This window comes from Monodelphis domestica, chromosome 2 (assembly GCF_027887165.1).
Source record: "Monodelphis domestica isolate mMonDom1 chromosome 2, mMonDom1.pri, whole genome shotgun sequence".
Classification (NCBI taxonomy): domain Eukaryota; kingdom Metazoa; phylum Chordata; class Mammalia; order Didelphimorphia; family Didelphidae; genus Monodelphis; species Monodelphis domestica.
This window is the reverse complement of record NC_077228.1, coordinates 431,101,400-431,124,918: the sequence shown is the minus strand read 5'-3', so window position 1 is coordinate 431,124,918 and position 23,519 is coordinate 431,101,400. Positions and strand designations below refer to the sequence as shown.

At 38.2% G+C, this 23,519-nt stretch overlaps 1 protein-coding gene across 17 annotated transcripts in view; it reads left to right on the top strand.

Annotated features, from left to right (window-relative positions):
- Positions 1-23,519, top strand: part of RMND1 (required for meiotic nuclear division 1 homolog) — a 60,704-nt gene that overhangs the window by 476 nt on the left and 36,709 nt on the right. For 2 of the 17 annotated variants that reach the window (XM_016428952.2, XM_056818933.1), the window contains exons 2-5: positions 209-263; positions 3,057-3,116; positions 3,941-4,023; positions 10,499-11,013. The exons of 1 other annotated variant lie outside the window; for it this stretch is intronic. In XM_016428952.2, the coding sequence (XP_016284438.1) occupies positions 10,513-11,013 (501 nt within the window). In that variant the 5' untranslated portion in view covers positions 209-263; positions 3,057-3,116; positions 3,941-4,023; positions 10,499-10,512. The remainder of the gene's footprint in view (positions 1-208; positions 264-3,056; positions 3,117-3,940; positions 4,024-10,498; positions 11,014-23,519) is intronic. 14 more of the 17 variants (XM_016428953.2, XM_016428951.2, XM_056818931.1 and 11 more) reach the window with 9 other exon arrangements.

Genomic DNA, 23,519 nt, shown 5'->3' with positions numbered 1-23,519 from the left:
CATTCTGAGGTCCTGGAAATTTAAGTGACGTGTTCAGGATCATCCAGTAATTGGAAGAGCTGCGGTTCAAATTTGCACCGTAGACTCATTCCCTTATAGTGTTATTAAATCGTTTCTGTTGTGTCAGACCTTTTGTGATCCCATTTGGGGTTTTCTTGGCAAAGATACTGGAATGGTTTGACATTTCTTTATCCATCTCCTTTTATAGATGAGAAAACGGAAGCAGACAGAGGTGAAGTGATTTGCCTAGGGTTACACAGTTGGTAAGTGTCTGAGGCCGGATTTGAATTTAGAAAGATGAGTCTTTTCCGACTCCAGGTCGAGAATTCTGTCCCTAGAGTAGAGACATTGTGTGTGTGTGTGTGTGTGTGTGTGTGTGTGTGTGTGTGTTAAATTCATCTAGGAGTCCCAGTGTATAAAGTCCTACACCCAGAGTTCAAAGCCATCCTCTGACACTCACTAGTTGTGTGACCCTGGGCAAGTCACTCAATTTCCTCACCTATAAAATGTGGCTACTAATAGCACTTACCTCCTAAGGTTGCTGTGAGAATAAAACGATATAATATTTGTGAAGTACTTTGCAAATCTTACAGCACTATATGAATGCCCGCTATTATGTCATGGACCCTTTTAGCAGCCTAGGGAAGCCCTCAGACCCCTTCTCAGAACAGTGGTTTTTATTAATTCTTAATAGAAGGCAGTGCTAAGTTTCATTTAAAAGTCAGTGAAAATGAAGTTGTATTTTCAAGTTTTTTCCATTTACAGATAAGGAAACTTAAGACTTAGAGAGGTTAAGGGACTAGCCCCAATGCAGTTTACATAGGTAACAGAACAAGGATTTGAACTTACAGGTCTTCAAGCCAAGTTTCTTGTTCTTTTCTTTTTATGATGCCAAATCCATCACTTATTTCACTGTGCAGAAATAGTTACATGAGAAAGTCTGGATACGAGTGATAATATCTTAAAGAATGAAACTCATCATAACTTGAGTAAAACATACTGCCCTAACCATTTTCAGCTTTTAGGCTCACTCCAGATTTCCTATTCTTTTTATGATACCAAATCCATTGCTCATTTCTCAGTGCATTAATTTTACACCTCTACAAACATTAAATTTTTGTGAAAGGTAACATAGGAAGACAAAAATCAAACAATCCCTGCTCTCAAGATACTGTTTTTTTCTACTGATGAATAAGTTGTAGCATATACACAAAGAAGTGAATACCAGATAATTGGGATTTGGTGGAGAGGGAGGCAAAGATTAGGAAAGAATTGCAACATGACCTCCTTTTTCTATACCAATATGTTTCTATACCCTTCTCATATTTTGAAAATTAAGCATAATACTGAACCCCATTATTAAGTATTTTTTATACAAACATACCTTGGCACTTTACCACTTTTTTTAGGCTTATCAGAGTTACCAACTTCACTGCTCTTATACTTCGGGGCAAATATTAATAACTAAATAGCATTCAAGAAAGCACTGTTCTGATGTGGACATGACTTGTCACTCCAGACAAAGACTGATGCAGGAGCTAATGTTTGGGGCAAAAATGATTCACATGCTTCTAAGAATGAAAATGAGCATGGTTAAAATGCAGGGAGATTTTACTGTGCTTGGGGAAATGGTGCAGATGTAGCATGTAATTAAAATTTTACCTATTTTTCTGCCTTTTTTTTCAATTGCCAATTGCATATACCTGAATTTGAGTGTGAGTTAAAACTTTCCTCATTTCTAAAATGAGGGGTTAGATGATGCCTTTGGTTTCTTCCAGCTTCAGATTCTCTGATGCCAAGTAAGAGCCTACATTTATTGGAACAGTATTTCAAGAAAACAGTGATACATTAAGACTGGAACCATATTATAAAGAATTTGAAATGCCAAGCAAAAGGGTTTGGGTTCTCTTTTTATAGGTAATGGAAAAAGAGGTCTTTGTCACAGACACTTGCCATAAATTTTTTTCCCCCAATTTGTTGTTTCCCTTCTAATCTTGGTTGTATTAGTTTTGTTTGTACAGAACAGTTTTAAGTTAATATAATCAAACTTTTCATTTTTCATAATGTTCTTTGTCTCATTTGTTCATAAATTCTTTGGTCTGACAGGTAAACTTTTCCATGTTCCTCTAATTTGTTTAGGGTGTTCCCCTTTATTTCTAGATCAAATATCTATTTTGAGTTTATCTTGGTGTGTGGCATGATATGTTGGTCTATGTCTAGTTTCTGTCATTGTTTTCCAGTTTTCCCAGTTGTTTTTTTTGTCAAATAATGAGTTCTTCCCCTAGTAGATTTGATCTTTAGGTTTATCAAACACTAGGTTATCATGGTTATTAACTATGATGTGTTGATTTCCTAATCAATTCCATTGATTCAGTACTGTATTTCTTTTTAGCCAGTACCAGACTGTTTTGATGATTATTTCCTTATAGTATAGTTTGAGATCTGGTACAGCTGGTATTTTTCTTTTCATTAATTCCTTTGATATTCTTGACTTTTTGTTTTCCAGATTAATTTTGTTATTATTTTTTCTAGTCCTAGGAAAAAATTGTTGGGTAATTTGATTGGCCTGGCATAGGTAAATTAATTTAGGTAGGATTGTCATTTTTATTATTTTGGCTTGGCCAATCCATGAGTATTATTTGGGATTTGATTTAATTATGTGAAAAGTGTTTTGTAATTATGTTCATATACATTGATGAGTTTGTTTTAGCAAGTATACTCCTGGTTATGTAAGAAAAAATTTAACCAAGTAGTTTTTAATCACTTATAAGGACTCCTCTACAATAGTTTGATAAGCTGTAACTGTGTGGTTTAAATAAGATATAGTATTAAAAGCCTCTGCAGTGATGAAAGTGTCTATACACTTCACATTACCTTGTCACATACTCTTAAAGTTATGACATGGGGAAACTGCTCCCAGCCCTGTTGTTTTAGGACAGTTACCTGAGAGAGGAGAAAAGGGGGTGAGAAATTAGTGTATTGTTCTCAAGTTATTAACATCTCCAAAAAGTTAGTAAAATTGCCTTTTCCCTTTCCCCCATCCATTTCTCTTCAAGCTCCCTTCAAGACAAGATTACTCTACCTTTCTCCCTGTAGGACCAACAGTGTTGAAAGAGGTGAGTGATCTGTATAGAAAGGTTTGAGTAGGTGATGTATCACAGTTTGGGTACACCACTCAGAGGGTTGGCCTGAACTTGTAGTTTGAAGGTCCAAAACACTGACTAGTTGAGGTGATGTAAAAAAAATTAATTAAGGTTTATTAATAATCAAGTAAAGAGAAAAGGAAGAGGACCAGGAACAAGGAGTCATCCCTAAGCTTAAAACTCTGGATATTCCACCCTCCTTTCTAGTGACTTCTCAAGAAATTGTCTTCTGGCTGCCTTTCCCTACTCTATAAAACCCACATTATCTAACTTATCTGAACTAACTGGTCCTCCAAATTAACAGTAGACAAGTTTAAAGTTCATCAAAATAAGATAGCTTGAACTCTTGGTGGATTCACCCTCTCAGGCCAAAGCCAAGATGGCTCTGCCTTTTCCACTGACAAGTTTACTGGGTACTGGCAGTTTTCTCTCAGCTCTCAAGAAACACTCAGGACACTGGATCTCACAAGAACACAGGTAGATGGAAATGTGGACACAGGGTTGGCAGGATCTCAGGATAGTTGGATATCAGGAAAGCAGGATACCTTCTGCTCCCAGGGAACAGGTAGGTAAACCCTTCCCCTCTAGGCTCCAACAGATCAAGCCACAGAAAGTTCCCTTTCTGATCTCCCTGAAGGACAGGAATCAACAGCTCCCAACTGTTTCAGTGTGTCCCATTTTACCTTTTCCTCAAGCTATAGAACAGCCCTTTCAGTTCTTTGCATGTGTCCAGACCCTCTTTGCAAAATCTTGCTAATAACCTTTTTTTTTTTTTTGCAAATCTTTCTTCCTTTCAGTTTTGAATTTAGTTTTTTGAATTTCTTTGGGAATTTGCCAAGGGCAGGTGTCCTAGAACCCTAAAGTACCCAATGATCAAATCGTAAGTATCAATCTTGAGTACCCTTTTATCATAGAAGCCTCTTCCATTATATCTGAGGCTTCTTCCAGGTAATCAACACCAATGGCTTGACATCTTCCCCACCCAGATAATTCAGTCCTGACCTCCACCTCTTTTGGTATAATATTCCTGTCCTTTATTTCTGTATTAAAACCTCTGTCTCCAACTTCCTGATCCTTTCTTTAAAATAACTAAATGCTTATATGTACCCACTGTAAAGCTGTGTTACAAGGGAATCACTTTAAAAGACTGATATATATTAATTTAAGGTCGCCAAGGAATCAGCTATGTAATTCCTAAATGAAAAACTCAAGTCAGCCGTCAGCCTTTTTTGGAGTTTAATTACAATAGGAGCAAGAAGGGAATTAAGAGATATATATAGAGAGAGAAAGGGGAGAGAAGGGAATAGGGCTTAAATACCCCTTCTGTTTAGGCTGGGCCAAAAGGCCCAAGCCCTTAGATAGCTGGGGCAAAGAAAAGAGATCAGTCCCTATTACTCACGTGTCCAAAATGGAGAAACAGTCTCAGAGGCCCCCACCTTCAGCTTCCTTCAGAGCAAGCTTCCTCAGAGCCCAGGAACCACACCGACCCAAAAAAAACTCCACCCCCTTCAGTCTCCAGACCCTCCTATCTTTAAGGACACCATCCAAGTTGCCTCCCCTCAGTCCTCACATCTACCAATCACTCTTCATCAATTTCCCTGTCAATGGAGGCTCTCGCTTAACCCAGGACCGCCCAGAGGTTTCTGGCTTTTGCACATGTCTGTTGAAGGTCATATTTTCAAATGATTAAATCTATACTCCTTTGCTACAGCCCTTTCTAAATCCTGTTAACTTGAGTATGGTAGAGATTGGAATAATTAAATTTTGATCTAGGCTGCAGCCCTTACTCAATCCTATTAGGACTGAATAGGGTGGAGATTTATTCCAAGTATCTCCATTGTATCAATTCTAAATCAATCAAGACTCAAAGAAATTCCTGTTCTATGCTTAAGCATAGGTCAAAGTCCTTTCCATTGTTCAGCAAAGGGTTTCTGTCCTAAAGTAATCTTAAGAAGGGAAGAGAAGGAACCTCCCATGCCAATGGAGTTCCCATTCCAATAGACTATCAGTAAGAAATTTTCCAAGTATGAAATATCCCAATGGTGAAATTTTCAACAATTATAAGTCTAAGGAAATTTGAGGTTTACAGCTGTTCTCCAATTTCTCAAAGATGTTAATTAGTTAGTTGAATGTGTTCATTGTAAAGCCATTGTAAAACTATGCAACATTCTGTCTCCAACCGTAAGATTAAAATTAATATATACTAACTTCAAATATTATATTTTATAAGATTTATTAATAACTAGAAGTAAAGGAATAAAAAGGTAATTATCTAACAAAAATAAAACCATGTGCCCAAGCTAATCTCCCTGCTCAAAAAGCCTGTTCCACCAAAGCCGCAAGAGGACGACAAGGGGAAAAGAGGTGGAAAAAGGGAGATTTTTATCCACAATACATAACCACAGGAGAGTGAGGTGCTGGGAAATGGAGTTCAAGGGTACAGGATTTCTGATTACACACAACCATTGTAAAAATGTTACAATCCCTTCAGGGAGCCTTGATTGTATCAGAATTCTCCAAGGGATTTTTCTGTGAATTTTTATTTTAGGTCAGTGACTTGAGACAGTGCTCCCCTCCATTTCTCTCTCTCTCTCTCTCTCTCTCTCTCTCTCTCTCTCTCTCTCTCTCTCTCTCTCTCTCAAAAAAGTATTATATTTTAAGTGACAGTTTCCCTAGTCATATTTTTAATAGTGGTTATAAAGGGTATACTTTGAAATATTCAAGATCCCCTCAACTTCCACTTCATATAGGGGGATACCATGGACATAACCCTATTACTAGAATCTATTCTGAAATCTACTTCATAAACCCTGTTCAGGACGCCTGTTCAGAACATACACCTGAACTCCTATCCCTGCTCACAATCTCTACTGAGTCATTGCCTATGCTTATGAAATCTGGAGGATCTAAGAACTCATAGTCCCAGACCAAACTGGACCTGACTGTAGACCCTGGCTTTTGTAACCAGCGTTACAGTAAAACTACTAAAATCTTTACCTTTTCCTCCCTACAAGTGTTTTGCTGTTTACAGTTATTTTAAACGTAATTTCTTTTCCCCTCTCTTGCTATTGAACTTCATTCATGGTAATTAGAAATGCTGATGATTTGTGTGGGTTTATTTTGTATACTGCAACTTTGCTAAAGTTGTTCATTCTAAGTTTTTTGATTGAATCTCTGTGGTCATCTGCCCAAAGTGATAGTTTTGTTTCTTCATTGCCTGTTCTAATTTCGTCAATTTCTTTTCTGCTCTTATTGCTATAGCTAGTGTTTTTAGTATAATATTAACTAATAGTGATGATAATGGACATCCTTGCTTCACTGCTAATCTTCTTGGAAAGGGTTCTAGTTTAACTCAATTGCAGTTAATGCTTGCTGATGGTTTTAGATGGATACCCTTTATCACTTTAAGGAAAGCTTGTGTCCATTGTTTTCCTAGTGTTTTTATAAGTAATGGGTGTTATGTTTGTCAAAGGTTTTTTCTACATCTTTTGAGAAAATCATATGGTTATGTTAGTTTTATTATTGATATGGTCACTTAAACTGATAGTTTTCCTAATATTGGACCATCCCTGCATTCATTTTATAAAACTCATTTGGTCATGGTCTATGATTCTTATGATATAATGCTGTGTTTTATTTAAAAATTTTGCATCTATTTTTCATTGGGGAGATTTGATTTATAGTTTTCTTTCTCTGTTGTGGCTCTTACTCATTTAGGTATCAGTACCATATTTGTGTCATAAAAGAAATTTGGAAAATTAAAAGTATTCCCCAATTGATAAATGGTCAGAGGATATGAACATGCAGTTCTGAGATGAATAAATTAAAATTAGAGTCATATGAAAAAATGCTTCAAATCACTATTGATTAGCAAAATGCAAATTAAACAACTTTGTGTGATACCACCTCACACCTATCAGAGTGGCTAATATGGTCAAAAAGGAAAATGTTAAATATTGGATATAATATGGGAAAATGCAGACACTAATATGCTGTGGTGGAACTGAACTCATTCAACCATTCTGGAGAGCAATCTGGAATCACTCCCAAAGGACCATATGCATACCCTTTAACCCAGCAATACCACTTCTGGGTCTGTATTCCAAAGAGATCAGGGATAGAGGAAAAGAACCTACTTGTACAAAAATATTTTTAGCAGCTCTTTTTGTAGCAGCAAAGAATTGGAAACGGAGGGGATGTCCATCAATTGGGCAAGGCTGAATAAACTGTGGCATATGGTTGTAATGGAAAACTGTTGCAACATAAGAAATGATGAACAGGATAAGTTCAGAAAAACCTGGAAAGACTTCTATGAATTGATGCAAAGTGAAGTAAGCAGAACCAAGAGAACAATGAATCCAGTAACAAAAATACATGATGATCAACCAAGGACCAAACTTATCAGCAAAACAAGGTTCCAAGATAACTGCAAGCCACTCATGATAAAAAAAAAAATGCAAACCGAAGCCAAAGAAGGAACTGTTAGAGTGTGATTGCAGATCAAAGCATGCCACCCTTTACTTTATTTACTTTATGAGTTTTTTTATTATATACATGTTAGGTGTCTTCAGTTATTACATGGAGAATGTGGAAATACATATTGCATAAAAGCACTGATAAAACCTGTATCAGACTATTTACCCCCTCAGGAAAGTGGGGAGGGAGAGAATCTGAATCATAAAATGTCAGGAAACAATTGTCAAAAATTGTATGTGTAATTGAAAAATTTTTAATTTAATTTTAAAAAATTTAATGGGTAATGAGAATAAATTTTTATCACACCTGTGCTTCTAAAAACTGGACCTTTGTTTCATACATTCTAAGAATTTTATTTAGAGGTGTCAAAGAAGGTGGCAACAAAATTTCAAGCAGCTGGTGTAGTTGAAAATTTAGAGTTGGAGTTCTTGCTTGACCATTTTCTGTTTATATATTTAAAAGTTCCTTATAATAAAACCAAAGAAGATTTTTACATTTTGGGAAGACATAGTCTTTAGATTATCAATAAGGGCCTTTCTTGCTTTCAAATTCTTGTATATATAAATGCCTGCATGAGAAAGTAACTGCAAGTTCTGAAGATGAATGGCACAAGGATGAATCATGACAGTCTTAAAAAGGTAGATCTAGAGAAAAGTTCTTTGCTACCACAAAGAGAGCTGCTATCAATATTTTAAAACATATAGGTGCTTTCCCTTTTCCCCTCATCTCCCAGGGAAATAGACCCAGCAATAACTTAAGATATACACAGTGTTATAGTTCTCTGGGTTCACCCTAACATTTTAAAACCCAGTTAACTTCCAAACAATCACCTGAGAGAAAGGTGTCAGATCAGTGTATAACAAAAATATTCTCTTCAAAACAGAGTTTATGACATTGAAGGATTTGTACAGTATGATCCCTAAGGTTTTCTACGTACCTTTTCTTCAGAAATTGATTTTACTGATTCCTTTCGCCTTTAGCAGAACAAGACTACAATTAATAATTACTCAAGAAATGGTTTTAGTGCCAGTTCGGACTGTTATTGAGAAAACCAATCATGACTTAAATAATACATCTTTCTTCCCTCATGACAGCTAGGTGTGGCATTGGATGGAATTCTGTATCCAGAGTCAGGAAGATGTTAAGTTCTAATCCAGCCTCAGATGCCTACTAGCTGTGTGACCCTAAGCAGAGCACTTAACAACTCTGTTGTTAAGTTAGTTTCCTCAACTGTTAAATGGGGACAATAAAAGCACTTATCTTGCAAAGTTGTGAGTTTCTGATGAGATATTTATCAAGTGTTTAGCATAGTGCCAATACATAGTAAGTACAATATAAATACTTATTGCCTCTTCCTTTGTTGGCCCGCTTCTACCATTGCTCTGCTCAGGATATCCATATTGAACTGTGAAGAAGGTCTAAGATTGAGCACATTGTCTTTACATTTGCTCATTTTCTCATCTTCCATGCCGTCCCCAGGCAGATGGTATCATGCATGAAACACCGAAATTGCATCTAAAATAACAGCTTTTCATTGCAGTTCTCCACACCATTGAAGTTGGATGTGAGACATCTTGCAAAGGCTTTATCTTTAATAAATTAGTACCACCCCTAAGAAAGGGCAAGATCTTTCCATTCCAGAAGTTTGTTGGAGTTAGCTTTCAGGAGAATTTACATGAACAAATAAACTACTATTCACTATCATCCCAGATGATTTTTTCCACCTCTTCTCTATCATATCTATTTTGACTGATGGGTCAGGGAACACTGAATGAAGTACAAGAATAGTAGTACAAGGCAAATCCTGGTGTCATCTTAGATCCCAGGATAAGTTGCAGGCAAGAGGCTCTTAGCTGTTTTCGTTCAGCTGATCCAGACCTATTGTAGGAACTGGAGGCAGCATCAGAGGTATCATCTAATCTGTGGTTGTGGATGTTTTCTGGTCATCACAAATGTTTCTTCTGTAGAAGACATTGCTCCTCTGACACTTTTTAGGAGCCTTTTTTAAAAAAACTTCTTTCTGTTATTCTAGTGCTGCTTGTGCTGGGGTTGTTTTTAGAATTTCCAAGATGGAAGTTCACCTTGGAAATTTTAGGGACCTTGCCACCAGGGGGGGTAAGATGAGGTAAGAGCAACACCTGTTTGGGGTAGAGTAAGGGAATCATCTCTTCCTGGGCTGTTCCTTTAAAGGGGCATTAGGGCCATTTTCTTTCCTTGCCTTCTGATATATGAGGTCCAGCCCATAAACAGTTGAAGGTAGATTCTTGACCTTGCTTCTCTTGTGGTCCTTTAGTGAAATGCTTTCCAACAATTGTTTGCCGTGATGATTATTCTGAAGGGTTCAAGTAGTGTCCTTTTGTCTTTTATCCTTTTCAATTGGTATTTTATGTGTTCTTTTTAAAAAGCTTCTTTTAATTGTGTCTTATGCTCCACAAATGTTTATTGTGCATTTTAAGTCTGGAACCTAATTGAGATTTGACCTACAATTTTAAGTGAAGGTAGTATGTAAGCTTCTTGAGTTCAAGAATTGTTTTGTTTTTTCTCTTGTATCCTCAGTTCCTCTCACAGTTGCTGACAGAGTTTCATGTTTGTGGTTTAATTGATTAAATTATGAAAGTAACTCATTTGAGGTCACAGATACAACTCTTGGATTCCGCTTAAGTGTTCTGTTATGCCTTCAAGATTTTACACATCTATGAAAAGAACATTCCCTTTGGAGTTTATTACATTGTATTTGTCTTGTGCAGATCTAAATTAGTTGTCTCCACTCTTAACATGAACTTCTTTATTGAAGGGAGAATGTGTTTGCCCTTCTTTATTAGTAAATGTTTGTTGACTGGCTGTTTTAATGTTAAACTCTAAAATTTTGTTTTATTTAGTTCTCAATGCTGTGATGCAAGTTAAACTGCTTCAAGATCTGGCAAAACTTCCCTGCATTTTGGCAAAAATATGCCAGTACCAAAGTCTCCCTAGAGTTCTTCCTCCAACAATAAAACCACTAAAGGAATTTGAAAAGATAACATGCATAACCCTGACAATAAATCAGAATTTAGGTTTATGCTTTTCTGAAACAACAGCTGGTGTTTTGAAATGTTCATTCCCTGGACACATCAACTGGAAAATGTCAGCTGCAAGCATAATGTCTCAGTTGAAGACTGTGTTCTACAGAGTTGGAAAAATGAATGTTCTATCCGTGAAATCTATTGGTACTTCCAGGAAAATGAATCACAAGCAAACTCTGTTGTATAGAGAGTGGCCTATGAAAATATTAAAGAGGTGTTATTCATCTATGCCACCTGGAAAACTAGAAGTTCAACAAATCAAGAGACCACTAAAAGCTTCTAGGACCAAACAGCCATCCAGGGCTAACCTTCCACTTTCATCTGTAAATGAGGTAAAGTTCATATTGTTTCTGAATTCTCCATTTAATAATAATTATGCATTCTAGACAGTGACTATAACATAGTATCTGTATGCTGGTGTTTACTTGGAAATAACATAACCAAGGGCCAGCGGATAATGCATCTTGACTACAGATCAGAAGATTCTTGGTTCAAATCCTGGCTGGCTCGCCATGTGTTAACTTGGAAATAACACAGAACTACTAAAGTAGTCAGAAAAACCACTGTTTAATCAGGATAGGGATAAGTCCAATATTTGGCCCTTCACTCAGTCTGGTGCCACAACTTTTACAGGGTTTACACCTTGGACTCTGGGGACATATACCTGGGAGTGCCACCACACTAGATGAAGACTCCAAGGAACAAAAGAATTTGGGGAACCTGTATGCCATTTGGGGGATCCAGGGGCAGGGAAAGATGATTGATTGACATTACAGTGGTTACAAGGAAATGGGAGTGTACAAACCATACTGACCTAATACTCTCAAGCTTGGGAAAAGAACCATAGCTAGAGGCTAGGGTCTAAGAGAAGGGGCTGCTTACAATGGATACTACAGGATGGTCCCTGCCCTAGTGTGGGTCTTCTTGGGAAACCTCTGATACCAGAGTGAAGACAACCTAAGACAAAAAGAATACTTAGCATATGCTTAGTCCCGCCTAATAGGAAATGTTAGCCTGAGATTCCCTTCAGGGTGGATTCTCACCAGAACTAGGAACAAGTACAAACTTTGAGGTCTCCAACTTAGATAAGTCCTAAAACTTGAGGTTCATCAGATCTTACTAGGCTACAAGTTTGGGGTTTCTAGATTCCATGTTGACACAGGTATTGGAGAATCAACAAGTTAAACTGACTTAACTGGTTTTCATTTTTAAGACTTCTAACATGCCTACAGGAAATCAATTACTAATGTTGACTGTTAATGCAGATAAAAATGCATATAAGTATACATGGAATTTTTCTTAAATATTGATCATGATACACTTCATTGCTTAAAACATACTGATAGAATCCTTAATTGATGGTTCTAAAGATACTTTGAGCTCTAAATTTATAGTTCTTTACATCTTTGATCCTAGTGTAAGCACACCCAGAAATATAAAAAAGTGTTCTAAAAAAATCTCAAAGATTGGAGGAGAAATTAAAGTCATTTACCTACTAACTCCTTGTCACTTGTAATTGTTATGGGGTATAGAGGTGTACCCCTGGGGTTCAGGAAGGATACCTTTCACAAGAATGCAAGACTCTGAAATTTAGCTTAAAAGTTTAAAAAAGAGATTTATTAGTAAAGTTGAGTTTTTGGCCACCAAAACAGCATGAGTGGACGGAACTGGAGGGTTGCTCCCAGAATGCCTACATTCTGGGGTTTTTATATTCTTTTACTGCAGAGTGGGTGTGACTCTGGAACTGGGGGTTGAGGGGGAGGTTTGCCTAAGGGCATGGGGTTGGTTCTCCTGATTTGGAGGATGAATGAATGAGTTGTGTCTCTGTGCATCTCAATTCAATGGGGCTAAGGAGGGTAATCTTCTAGGTCAGGTGTTTTGGGTTGGGAGTCCTGAGGGCCTAAGTGAGCAGAGGAATTTCCCTGAATTTTCTGGGGTAGGATGCCAATGCCATAATATTTTTTATATTTACCTATCTTTCATATTTAATATTTTAGAGATAAAAATACTTAAGAAATCAGAATGTCATAAGAAAGCGCCTTTTTTGGTCAGGTAAAAATATCAGGATTTTATATAATATGGTTTGGGGAAATGTTGCATTTGATTGTCAATACAGTATCCTTTAAAAGAGAATACTAGTATTTATATAACAAAATCTAGTCTGCCAGTAAGTCTATAGAAACATCTCTTCTGAATTTAGATTTAGTATCATTCATGCATACAGCTAATCACTTCCTTATCTAAAAGAAGGGGGAAATCTACTAATGTAAGTTGGGAAACTAATAGGTAGGCCTTTGCTATTCATTTCTTGAAATATAATATTCAGGTTTTTTGTTTCATTATGTTTTTTTTTTCTGGGAGGTCATTGAATGATTATCAGATTCTTTCTAAGCTGTTTTTTTTTTTCAGATCAGTTTATTTTTGGGGTTTTTTTGGCATGTTTTTCAGGTATTCAATTTTGCTGAATCTAAAATTATTGATTGTAGCATTGAATTATCAAGCTCTTTCTTCCTCCATCTTTTTTCCCCAGGAATTTTTCCTTTATGGCTCTTTTAAAATTCTTTGTATCTTTTCCATTTTTAGGCCTTTCAAATCCTTGGGTGGTCCTGTAGCCATTCCATTTTCTTTTGTGGGGTCCTAGTAGTTAGTTATTACTAAATTATTCCATTTTTTGGGGGTTTTATTCTGAGATAAACAACACAAACAAGTTGTTGCTTTTGTTCCTTTAACAGCAATGATTTATGTAATTAGAGAAAAAAATTGTGCAAGGTTATCGACTGCATGGAATTCTGTATTAGTAACTTTAAGTTGCATATTGCTTTATAGTTTAAAGACATTGTCCCATACGTTTAATATTTCATTTTCATAGACTTGTGAGGTTGGTGGGACAGGGTTTATCTTCATTTTATAGGTAAAACAAGCTGAGAGGGATTGTGACTTAACTGAGGGCTGTTAAGTAAAACAGTCCAGATTTACATTCTGACCCTTAGAGTCACATGACCACTGTTCCTTTTGTTATGGGGGTCAATGTGTACCCCTGGGGTTTCCCTCTTTCTTCTGGGCGCCAAAATGTTAGGGGTGCGAAGGATCCCTTTTGGGGTTCGGGAAGGATACCTATTGCAAGAATGCAAGAGTCCAAAACTTAGCTTAAAAACAAAAAAAGAGATTTATTAATTTAGAAAGTAATGTTGAGAATGGCCAGGAGGATAGCAAGGTAGAACAGCAAGATGGGGAGCAGTTCCTTGGGAGGACAGCATGAATGGAAAGACTGTTCCTCCATGGGGACAGCATGGATGGAAAGGCTGTCCCCCAGACGACAACAGTTCTGGGGTTTATATACTCTTTAGATGCTATGTCCTGGTGTAGAAGTGACTAGAGTATTAGTCCCTCAGGCATTTGGTGGGGTGAGGTGGTCATCTGACTGGGGCCTGCCTGGAGGCATAAAGATTCATTTCTTTGTCCATCTTAAACCTAGAGGACCAAAGAGGGTAAACATCTCAGGACCCTGGGTGGGGTCATTGGGTGTTTCTAGGTTAAGAGTCAGGAGGAGGCAAAGCAAGGGAGTTTCCCTGATAATAGTTGGCCTGGGTTTCTGGGGATACAGTGCCCATGTCATATTCCCCCTCTCCTAATATGTAAGGGAAAAGGGACCATGGTCTCAGAATCTTCTGTAACTTCTTCAGAGCTGAGAATGGGCCTAGAGGTGTCCCTGCCTAATATTAGGAGAGAGAGGTATTGACTGTAGGCTGTGTCCAGAGCATCAGGCTGAGATGGTTATGGTGGCATCTGGCATCTGGGTGACTCCCATGAGTGCTTTTACCCTAGAAGCAACTAGAGAGATGGCAAGGTTACAAATACAAGGTCCACATATCCCATGGGGGAGTAGCAAAAACTGGAGTGGTTGCTAATCTCCTTAAAGCCTCAGGTCTTGGATATACCTCAGAGGCACTGACATCTTGAACTAGAGCCCTGGGGTTCTCTCCACTTTGGGGGTGCTTCATACAGACCCAACAGTTAGAGGGACCCACTTTAAATACTTGTTTCCCCAAGCTGAATCAGAGAATTATATGTCCAGCTGGCTGGATGTGCATGATTTAAAACATAAAAGACCCAAAATTTAAAGAAAGAAATAGTTATGGTCAGGTAGTTATGTAATAATTAAAATAGTGGAAGATATAAATTATAGTAGATATAAGAGTGGATGAGTAAGTTGTGACCGCAGAAAATATGTTTCCACTACAGTGTCTTGTTTTTAAATCAATATATAAGGTGTTCACCAGGGAAATATTCCCAATTATTAAAATATACCCAAGTCAGCTGGGTTTTATAGAGATTTTAATTAATACAAATGAGGAATTAAAGAAAAGGAGAGAAAGAGAAAAGGAAATAATGAGAAAGGGATAAGCCGGCCCTGGCCAGACCTGGCCAACCCAGGCCTAAGCCCTAAGAGAAAAGATCAGTCAGTCCTTAATCACTCACCACACGTCTGTCCAAGCAAGGATTCTAGTGACACCAGGCCAGCTCCATCTCAGCTGACTTCACCAGCTCAATCCTGAATCTGAATTTGAATGTGAATCCGAATGTCCCCGAGAGAGTCTCCAGAGAGACCCTTCAAGGCAGCCTTTCCCAGCTGACTGTTCCGAGAGAGACCCGGGAGAGACAGAGTCTCCTTAGAGGGAGTTCCAGCCAGAGTCCTCCTCAAAGGGAGTTCCAGCCAGAGACTATCCCCAGAGCCTGTTTCCAGAGCTCTCTCCCAACAGCCTCCTTAGAGCCTGTTTCCTTTTTTAAGAGCCTGTCATCTCCTTATATAGGGAATTTTCTCCTATGTCACCTCCCCTAAGTTCTTCCATCTACCAATCACATTAGATGTTTTTCAAAGGACAGACCATTCTTAGTCCACACCTAAGGTGTAAATTTTTGAGTAATTCACACCAGGAAAGCTCTGAGTAAGTTTCTCAGCTCTTTGTTCCTTGTAAATTCACAAGTTGCTTGACCTTTATAGGTACTTATCTTAAGAACTTTTTGCCTTATTATAAGTATGAGTTTAAGTACTTTATCTTCCCCTAGGGCAGACTTAAGTAGGTGAAGTAGAGTTCTCACATTCCTGATCTAAGGAGAGTTCACTGCCCAAATGGGGAATGGTCTTATGGGGAATCCAATCTTATGAAGTAGGGTCTGGGAATTTTTAAGGTTCACAGTTAAGAGCTAAAGTAAAAGGGGTTGAAAATAGCAGGGAAGGGAAGGCTGTGGGCACAGGGTCTTAGGGACATGTCCTCAGTGAATGCCTGGGTCCTAGGTAGCTGGGAACCTGCTTGCAGATGTGAAGGATGTCCAGCGACTGCTTCCCCTGATGGGCAGCACAAGGGGAGAGTCAGCCCCTAAGATAGAAGTGTAGAACCCAGGACTAGGAGGATAGAAACAAAGGAAATTAGTACAATAGCAATTGGCATTACACATTTGCATTCGAGTATCTTAGCCAACAGACTTCTTCAGAAATCGTCTTCTGACAGGAATAGATCCCTTTGGGAAATCAGATTCCTGAGTTGTTTGCAGAGTTGGTATGTGATGTTTCTGTTAAAGAATATCCTTTTGCAAAGTACGCATTAACTAAAACATCTATAAACACTTGAGTAACAATATTTTACAGATGAATTTCTTTACTCCAGATTCTGGGGAAAATTCAGGAGAGCTTTGAGCTATTCCAAGCTCAAGATCCAAACTTCGATTAAGGCTTCAAATACAAGCCATCAATGAATAAACTTCACCTACTTCTCAAAGTATGTTCCTAACAATTTGAGAATGTTCAATTATTAACCTAACAGGTTGTTTGGGGAAATGGAAACTTTAATTTTCCAATTTGTATTATGTGCTGATTATGGGAGTTTGTCACAAAGGAAGAAGTCCCAGAAGGGAAAATGTCTCCACATGTCACAAAGGACACAGTGAGTGGCTTCATGTACAAAGCAAGGCTGTCACGCCATTATTGTTTCACTCAAGGATCAGCAGTCTAGATGGTCAGGAAAATTCAGTCCAAAGTGAGCCTTGGACTGCCTTCTCTATAACCATCCTAGGACTTTCTCTCTCCTTACAGCACTTGCTACTGGATCCCAGAAGCCTTCTTTTTCCTTAAAGGACAAGTCTCACCCATTACAGCTCAGAGAAATTCTGCTTATCAGCAGTCCAAAAACAAATTTCCATACCCTCAAACAAGCTTTTCTGACCATTTGCCCTCTCTAAGGATTCCTTAAGGCCTATGAGTCTACATTATAGCAATTATTCTTACATATTTTGGCAATAATTTATCACAATTTAGTCATAAAACCTGAACAGGAATGTTGGATTCATTAGCTCTATTGTAAATACAAATCAAGGCTAGATCATATCCTGAAATAGGCTTTCTGAAGGAACTAAGACAAGACCGGTCAGGAATCTCTCTAAGGAATTTTCAGAGAAATTCCAGAATTATTTGTGATTTTCCAAAACTACATACATCAATTCTAGAAATGATCCCTAAGTTAAAGATCCAAATATGAGAGCAGAATATCTATCTGTTCTCTTTCACCTTCTCTCTCTCTCTCTCCCTCTCTCTCCCTCTCTTCCTTTCTCCCTCTCTCCCTCTCTCCTCTCCTTCTCTCTCTCTCTCCCTCTCTCCCTCTTCCCCTCTCCCCCTCTCCCCCCTGAGGTAACCACTGAGTATTGAACAAAATCTGTGGTAGAGTCAGGTTTACAATGAGCTTTTGTTTACATCCAAACAATATTTAAAATACATGTTTCAGCAGCAACTCACATAACATTTAAAAAATGTTCATAAAGCTTTTAGTATTACAGGATCTATTTTAAATTTAGAGATTTGAAACCTTTTATGGACCATAAACCTTAAAGCAAGCCTTTTGACAAGCAGGCTGATTATCTATTTTCAAGACCAAGAAGTTAAATGTAATAATAAAGTTAGTCCAACTTTAATACACTGGGATGAAAATCATTGAGATGAAAACCATTTGAGAATTTTAAACAAAAACCCATTTTTGGTAAGTTTAAAACACTGCTAAAACCTGTTTTACAAAACTGATCCATGGCTTTTCCATACAAACTGAAATTTCACTGTCCAACAAAATTAAAATTAGGATGTTATTTTTTAAACCCACATATATACATGATCACAATTTTGAAATAAAATACCAATAAATACCTCTAATAGACAGATTAAAGTGTAAGACATTTAAAAATCCCCAAAATAGGGCTTTCTCACCAATTGCTTCTCTGTTCAGAATCAACCCCCTTCCTCTCTGCAGTAGAGGAGAAGGTAGATCTGATCAGTGAACTGATAACTTCCCAGTTTCCTTCCCCCATCTCCGCCTAGATTTCTCGGCAGACCCTTGCCTTAAAATCCAAGTAGAGTTTTGGAGAACTGGGAGCCTGGTGAGGGAATAAAGCTAAAAGGTAAGGAGCTTCTGTCCTTACAATATGTCCAATTGCCACCTGGTGTTAGAATTTAGGGTAACAAAAAGTCAATTTCCTCATCTTTTTTTTTTATATTGCTCAGCTATTTAACATGAGAGAAAACAAACAAAAAATCCAACTGAATTTTCTCTCAGGCTGCTTAGACTTGATCCCTTCCCAACAGGAAAGGCCTGCAAGCATGCTTTTCCCTTTGTCTTAATTGGGTGGGCTAGTCCCTATCTGGCTTGACCTCAGGCTGAAAAAAAAAATTGCCATGGATAGGCCATGCCTCTTGCTTACCAAGGATGTAACTTGGCCAGTCAACATTACAAAAAGAAATTGGTTGCTTTTTCTTTAGTGCCAATTTTTTCCAATTTTTAAGTATACACCCCAAAGGGGAATCTCAGGGTTCTCTCTGTCTCTGTCCTATTTAGATGAGGGATGGCCAATTCCACACCAGAGGGTCAACAACTATGCATCCACAGAGGTTGCCCGTCCAAGAGCTCTCAGTGTAATACTGAGTCAAGACTCCCCACAAACCAGAACGTCTTCTAGTATCAGAAGGGGAAGCTGACAGATAGTCCCCAAATTCCAGGGGCCAGACTGATCTGGGGCTGATGGGAGAGAGCATGAAAGAGTTGCCACAAAGATATCACCCAAAAGATGGGGGTTTCGGGAGTCAAAGAAAAGTCTGCTTCCTATCTGAGAAGCTGTGTCCTCGTGGATGATCCAGAGTACAGGAGTAGCTTTTAGGAGAACCAAAAACTGGGGATCAAAATGTTATGGGGGTCAATGTGTACCCCTGGGGTTTCCCTCTTCTGGGTGCCAAAATGTTAGGAGCGGGAAGGATACCTTTTGCAAGAATGCAAGACTCCAAAACTTAGCTTAAAAACAAAAAAAGAGATTTATTAATTTAGAAAGTAATGTTGAGAATGGCCAGGAGGATAGCAAGGTGGAACAGCAAGATGGGGAGCAGTTCCTTGGGAGGACAGCATGAATGGAAAGGCTGTCCCCCAGATGACAACGGTTCTGGGGTTTATATGCTCTTTAGATGCTATGTCCTGGTGTGGAAGTGACTAGAGTATTAGCCCCTCAGGCATTTGATGGGGTGAGGTCATCTGCCTGGGGCCTGCCTGGAGGCATAAAGATTCATTTCTTTGTCCATCTTAAACCTAGAGGACCAAAGAGGGTAAACATCTCAGGACCCTGGGTGGGGTCATTGGGTGTTTCTAGGTTAAGAGTCAGGAGGAGGCAAAGCAAGGGAGTTTCCCTGATAATAGTTGGCCTGGGTTTCTGGGGGTACAGTGCCCATGTCACTTTATTGCTCTACACTAATGCTATAGAATTCCATATATCATTTTTCCCCTTTCAGTTCACAAATTTTATTGGTTTGCAAAATTTTGTTCCGGAGTGTCCCTTCTTGATAGTAAATAACTTAAAAAAAAACTCTGCTCAATAAATTAATTCAACATTCAGTACCTACTATTTGCCACAACATTAGTCTGATAGTAAACATTTATTAAGTATGTAAAAGTACCAGGCTCTATGCTAAGGACTAGATATGCATAAAAGAGACAGACCATCCTAGCCCTGAAGAAGTACACAATCTGAGAGGGAGACAAGAAGTTACATACAAGATAAATGAGAAGTAATTTACCGAAGGAAAGCACTACACTTAAGAGGAGTTGACAAAGGCTTCCTATAAAAGATGGAATTTTAGATAAGGAAGCCAGGGAAGCCATTAGGCAGACAGGAAGAACATTCTAGGCCTGGGAGGTAGGCAGAAAAAAATACCCAGAGCTGAACAATAGAATGTTTTGTAGCAGGGAAGCCAGGGTGGGGAGTAAGATATAAGAGGACTGGAAAAGTAGGTTCTGGTGGGCTTTGCATGCCAAACAGCATTTTGAATTAGATCCTGGAAATTATAGGGAGCCACTAGAATTTATTGAGTGGGGGTTAGGGGAGTTGGGTGGCATGGTCATATCCACACTTTAGGAAAATTACTTTGGTGGTTGAATAGCAGATGATGGAGTAAGAGTGGGGAAAATTTTGTGGCACAGAGCCCCCTCCCCACCCACAGCAGGTTATTGCATTAGTTCAAGTGTGAGGTGATGGAGGCCTGCACACAGGGTGTTGCCAATGTCACGGGGAGATGAGGGTGTGTTCAAGAGATCCGGGTAAGGTGAAGTGACAGGTCTTGGCAACAGTTTGGATATGGGATGATGAGAGGTAGTGAGGATTCAGAGAGGAGACTGGGAGGAGGATTGTTGCCCTCTACAGTTATAAGCAGCAGGATGGGGAGTAGAGTTAGGGGTCAAGTTAAGTTTGGTTTTGGACATGCTGAGTTTAAGATGTCTATTGGACATTTAATTCTAGCTGTCTAAAAAGCATTTGGAGATGTGAGTTTGAAGGTCGCAGAGAGTTTAGGGCAGGATTGGTAGGTTTGGGAATCATCAGCATAGTAAGTAGTAGGATTCCAAATGAAATAAATAACAAAGTAAAACAGTTGCAGAAAATAAAGGAGAAATTTTCATGCTACTTGTATAATGTAACAAAGTACATATCATTTTATTTTCTCCAATGATAGAACATTGCTACTTAAGAGTTTAATGTCTTCATTTAGGTAATGCTACATAAAAAACACCACATACATAAAAATGTACTGTAATGCTTTCCTTTTTCCATAGCTGTTTAGCACCACCTACTGGAACATATTTTTAAATTACTTTTCATAACTCTTAACATTCCCCAATCTCTCTCCCTCTTCTCCTTCCAGAGAGACATATTTTATAATTAAAAAGAAAAAAGGGGGGAAATTATCAGAACTAGCCAATATTGAAAAATTTGTTACTTGAGGAGTGTTCCTTATCTACCACCCTATCCTCTCCCCTCCCCCCCCAAAAAAAGCAAGGAGGGAAATGCCTTTTCATGGGTTGAGACATTTTAAAGCCTAACTAAAGAATTATCTGGGAGAATTTATCTACTGAGATAATATCCTCTCCATTGGAAAAAGTCCTGAGGCAGAACTGGCCTGACTAGGAGCCTCAAACATACTTTACCTCTATATAACTCCCCTTGTCAGGAAGGATCAGAGACTACTTCTACCCTATTGCTATCACTGCTAAGCTTGCTTCACGCCCACCCCACTCCTCCCTCCCTTCTCCAACCCTCTTTCTTTGGATCAAGCTTCAAAGATCACATCATCATCTTCCTCCTCTTTGGGAGTGCAAGTCAAGTCAGCAAACATTTATTTTGTACCTACTGTGTGCCAGGCACTGTGCTAAATACTAGAACTATAGAGAAACTGCTCTCAAGGAACTCAGAACAATTTTCATCTACCCCAATGAAATATTAAGTACGATCCCAAAAAGTGGTTAAGTAGAAAATGGAGGTTATGTTTCAAAGAGAGTGTGTGCCATCACATTCTCTAATAAACAAAAAGCGGAAATGTGTCCTTCTGGCTCTAACATTCCATGACTATTGGTTGTGTGCTCATATAATTTTAAAAGAAAGCAAAAACAAAAAAGGTGGGCAGCTGGGTAGCTTAGTGGATTGAGAGCCAGGCCTAGAGATGAGGGGTCCTGGGTTCAAATGTGGCCTCAGACACTTGCTAGCTGTGTTACGCTGGGCAAGTTACTTGACCCCCATTGCCTAGCCCCTACCACTCTTCTGCCTTGGAACCAATACCCAATATTGATTCCAAGATGGAAGGTAAGGGTTTAAAAAAATGTTTTCTACTGTTTATGTAAAAACATTCCATTTTTACCAAAGGATCAAATTTAAGGACTAGAACTCATTGCTTCCCATTGATTGAAGTGACTATCAATACCTTTTCATCCCCACCATCTAACTCCTTTTTCCTTTGTGGTTAAGAAGCTCAGTTGTTAGCACCCTCAGAACACTTCAGAATTCATAGTAGCTACCTACACATTCTTTCTTTCTGCTCCGTTTTTGAGCATTATCTATTATCTTTTTAGCTCCAAAAGTTGTAGTTGCTCCATAGCACTTAACAAATTTTTTTTTTTGGCTTATACTGATCACAAGCATTGCAGGGTGAGGTGACCAAATATCGTGTGAAAAGAAGTATTTCTTGTTTCCTTTGGGCATGTGAGAAAACCAACTCTTTTACTTGGTGCTCAAAGGAGAATCTGTAAGCTATCCATCCCTATATATGCAACTTTTTATGTCTTTTATCTTGTGTTTATAATGAGAACATTAATAGCGATACATATATGTGTATATATGTTGGTTGACATGTGAACTTTTTGGTAGTTAGAAGATGATCTCATATTGAAAATACCAATAGATAAATTAATCCTTATAGGCATTCTAAGAAAACTGAGGGATTTTAACACCTTCTGGCTGTCTGCTTTTCTATCGATCACCCCTATGATTATAGAAGTTTCAGGAAAAAGGCCTCACAAAAACTAGGGTCATTTATTTTTCTTTGTTTTTTTTTAGCTTTCTAAAACCCACAATTCGTTACTTTGTGATTAGTATATCCAGAACTATAGTTGTGTGTGCCATTGCTTTTGCTTTGCTAACATATAGCAGAAAAACCATAACATGGAGTGAGAATTTAGTATTTTTCTTGTCTCCATGTGTTTGCAAAAGCAGAAGTTAAGATGGTGTATTTGGACACTTCTGTGGAGATTTTAAGAGAAATTACTGGGCACTTTTAAAAACCGCACATAAATATCCTTATTTTCTACCTTTGTGCAGCCAGTTTCAGCAATGACCAAAAAACAACATGAAATTAGTAGGAGAGTATAAAGATGAGATGATTGCAAACAGTTACAACTTCAGTTTAACTTGTTCAGACAAGCCATCAAAATGGAAAAAGACAGAAATTGACCTTCATTTTCATGGGTTCCTATAAAAAATGTGTGATATACAGCAATTATCACTTGCTCATTTTCATTTTGGAAAATGATTTTCAGATATATCAAGGGTATATTTGTTGAAAATGAGAAGGGAATAGGCAGTTTTCACAAATGTTTTGTGCAGTACCACATCTTGAAAGTTATATAAGTGACTAGAAGGTATAATGAATACCTGATATATTGAATTCTTGTTCATTAATGACAAAAAAAGTAGGGCATTTGTCTCAATATAGGAACAGGTAGGTGGCTCAGTGGATAGAGAGCCAGGCCTAGAACCAAGAGGACCTGACTTCAAATGTGCCAAGTTGAAGGATAAGTCACTTAATCCCAGTTTCCTAGCCCTTACCACCCTTATGCCTTGGAACTAATACCTAGTATAGATTCTAAAATAGAAGGTAAGGGTTTCCCCAAAAAAAGGCAAATTATCACTCTCAGAGCTTTCCCTGAACAAGGAATCTCATGCATGTAGTAAGAGTATATACATCCCTTGATAAATGACTGTTCAGCAACCTTGT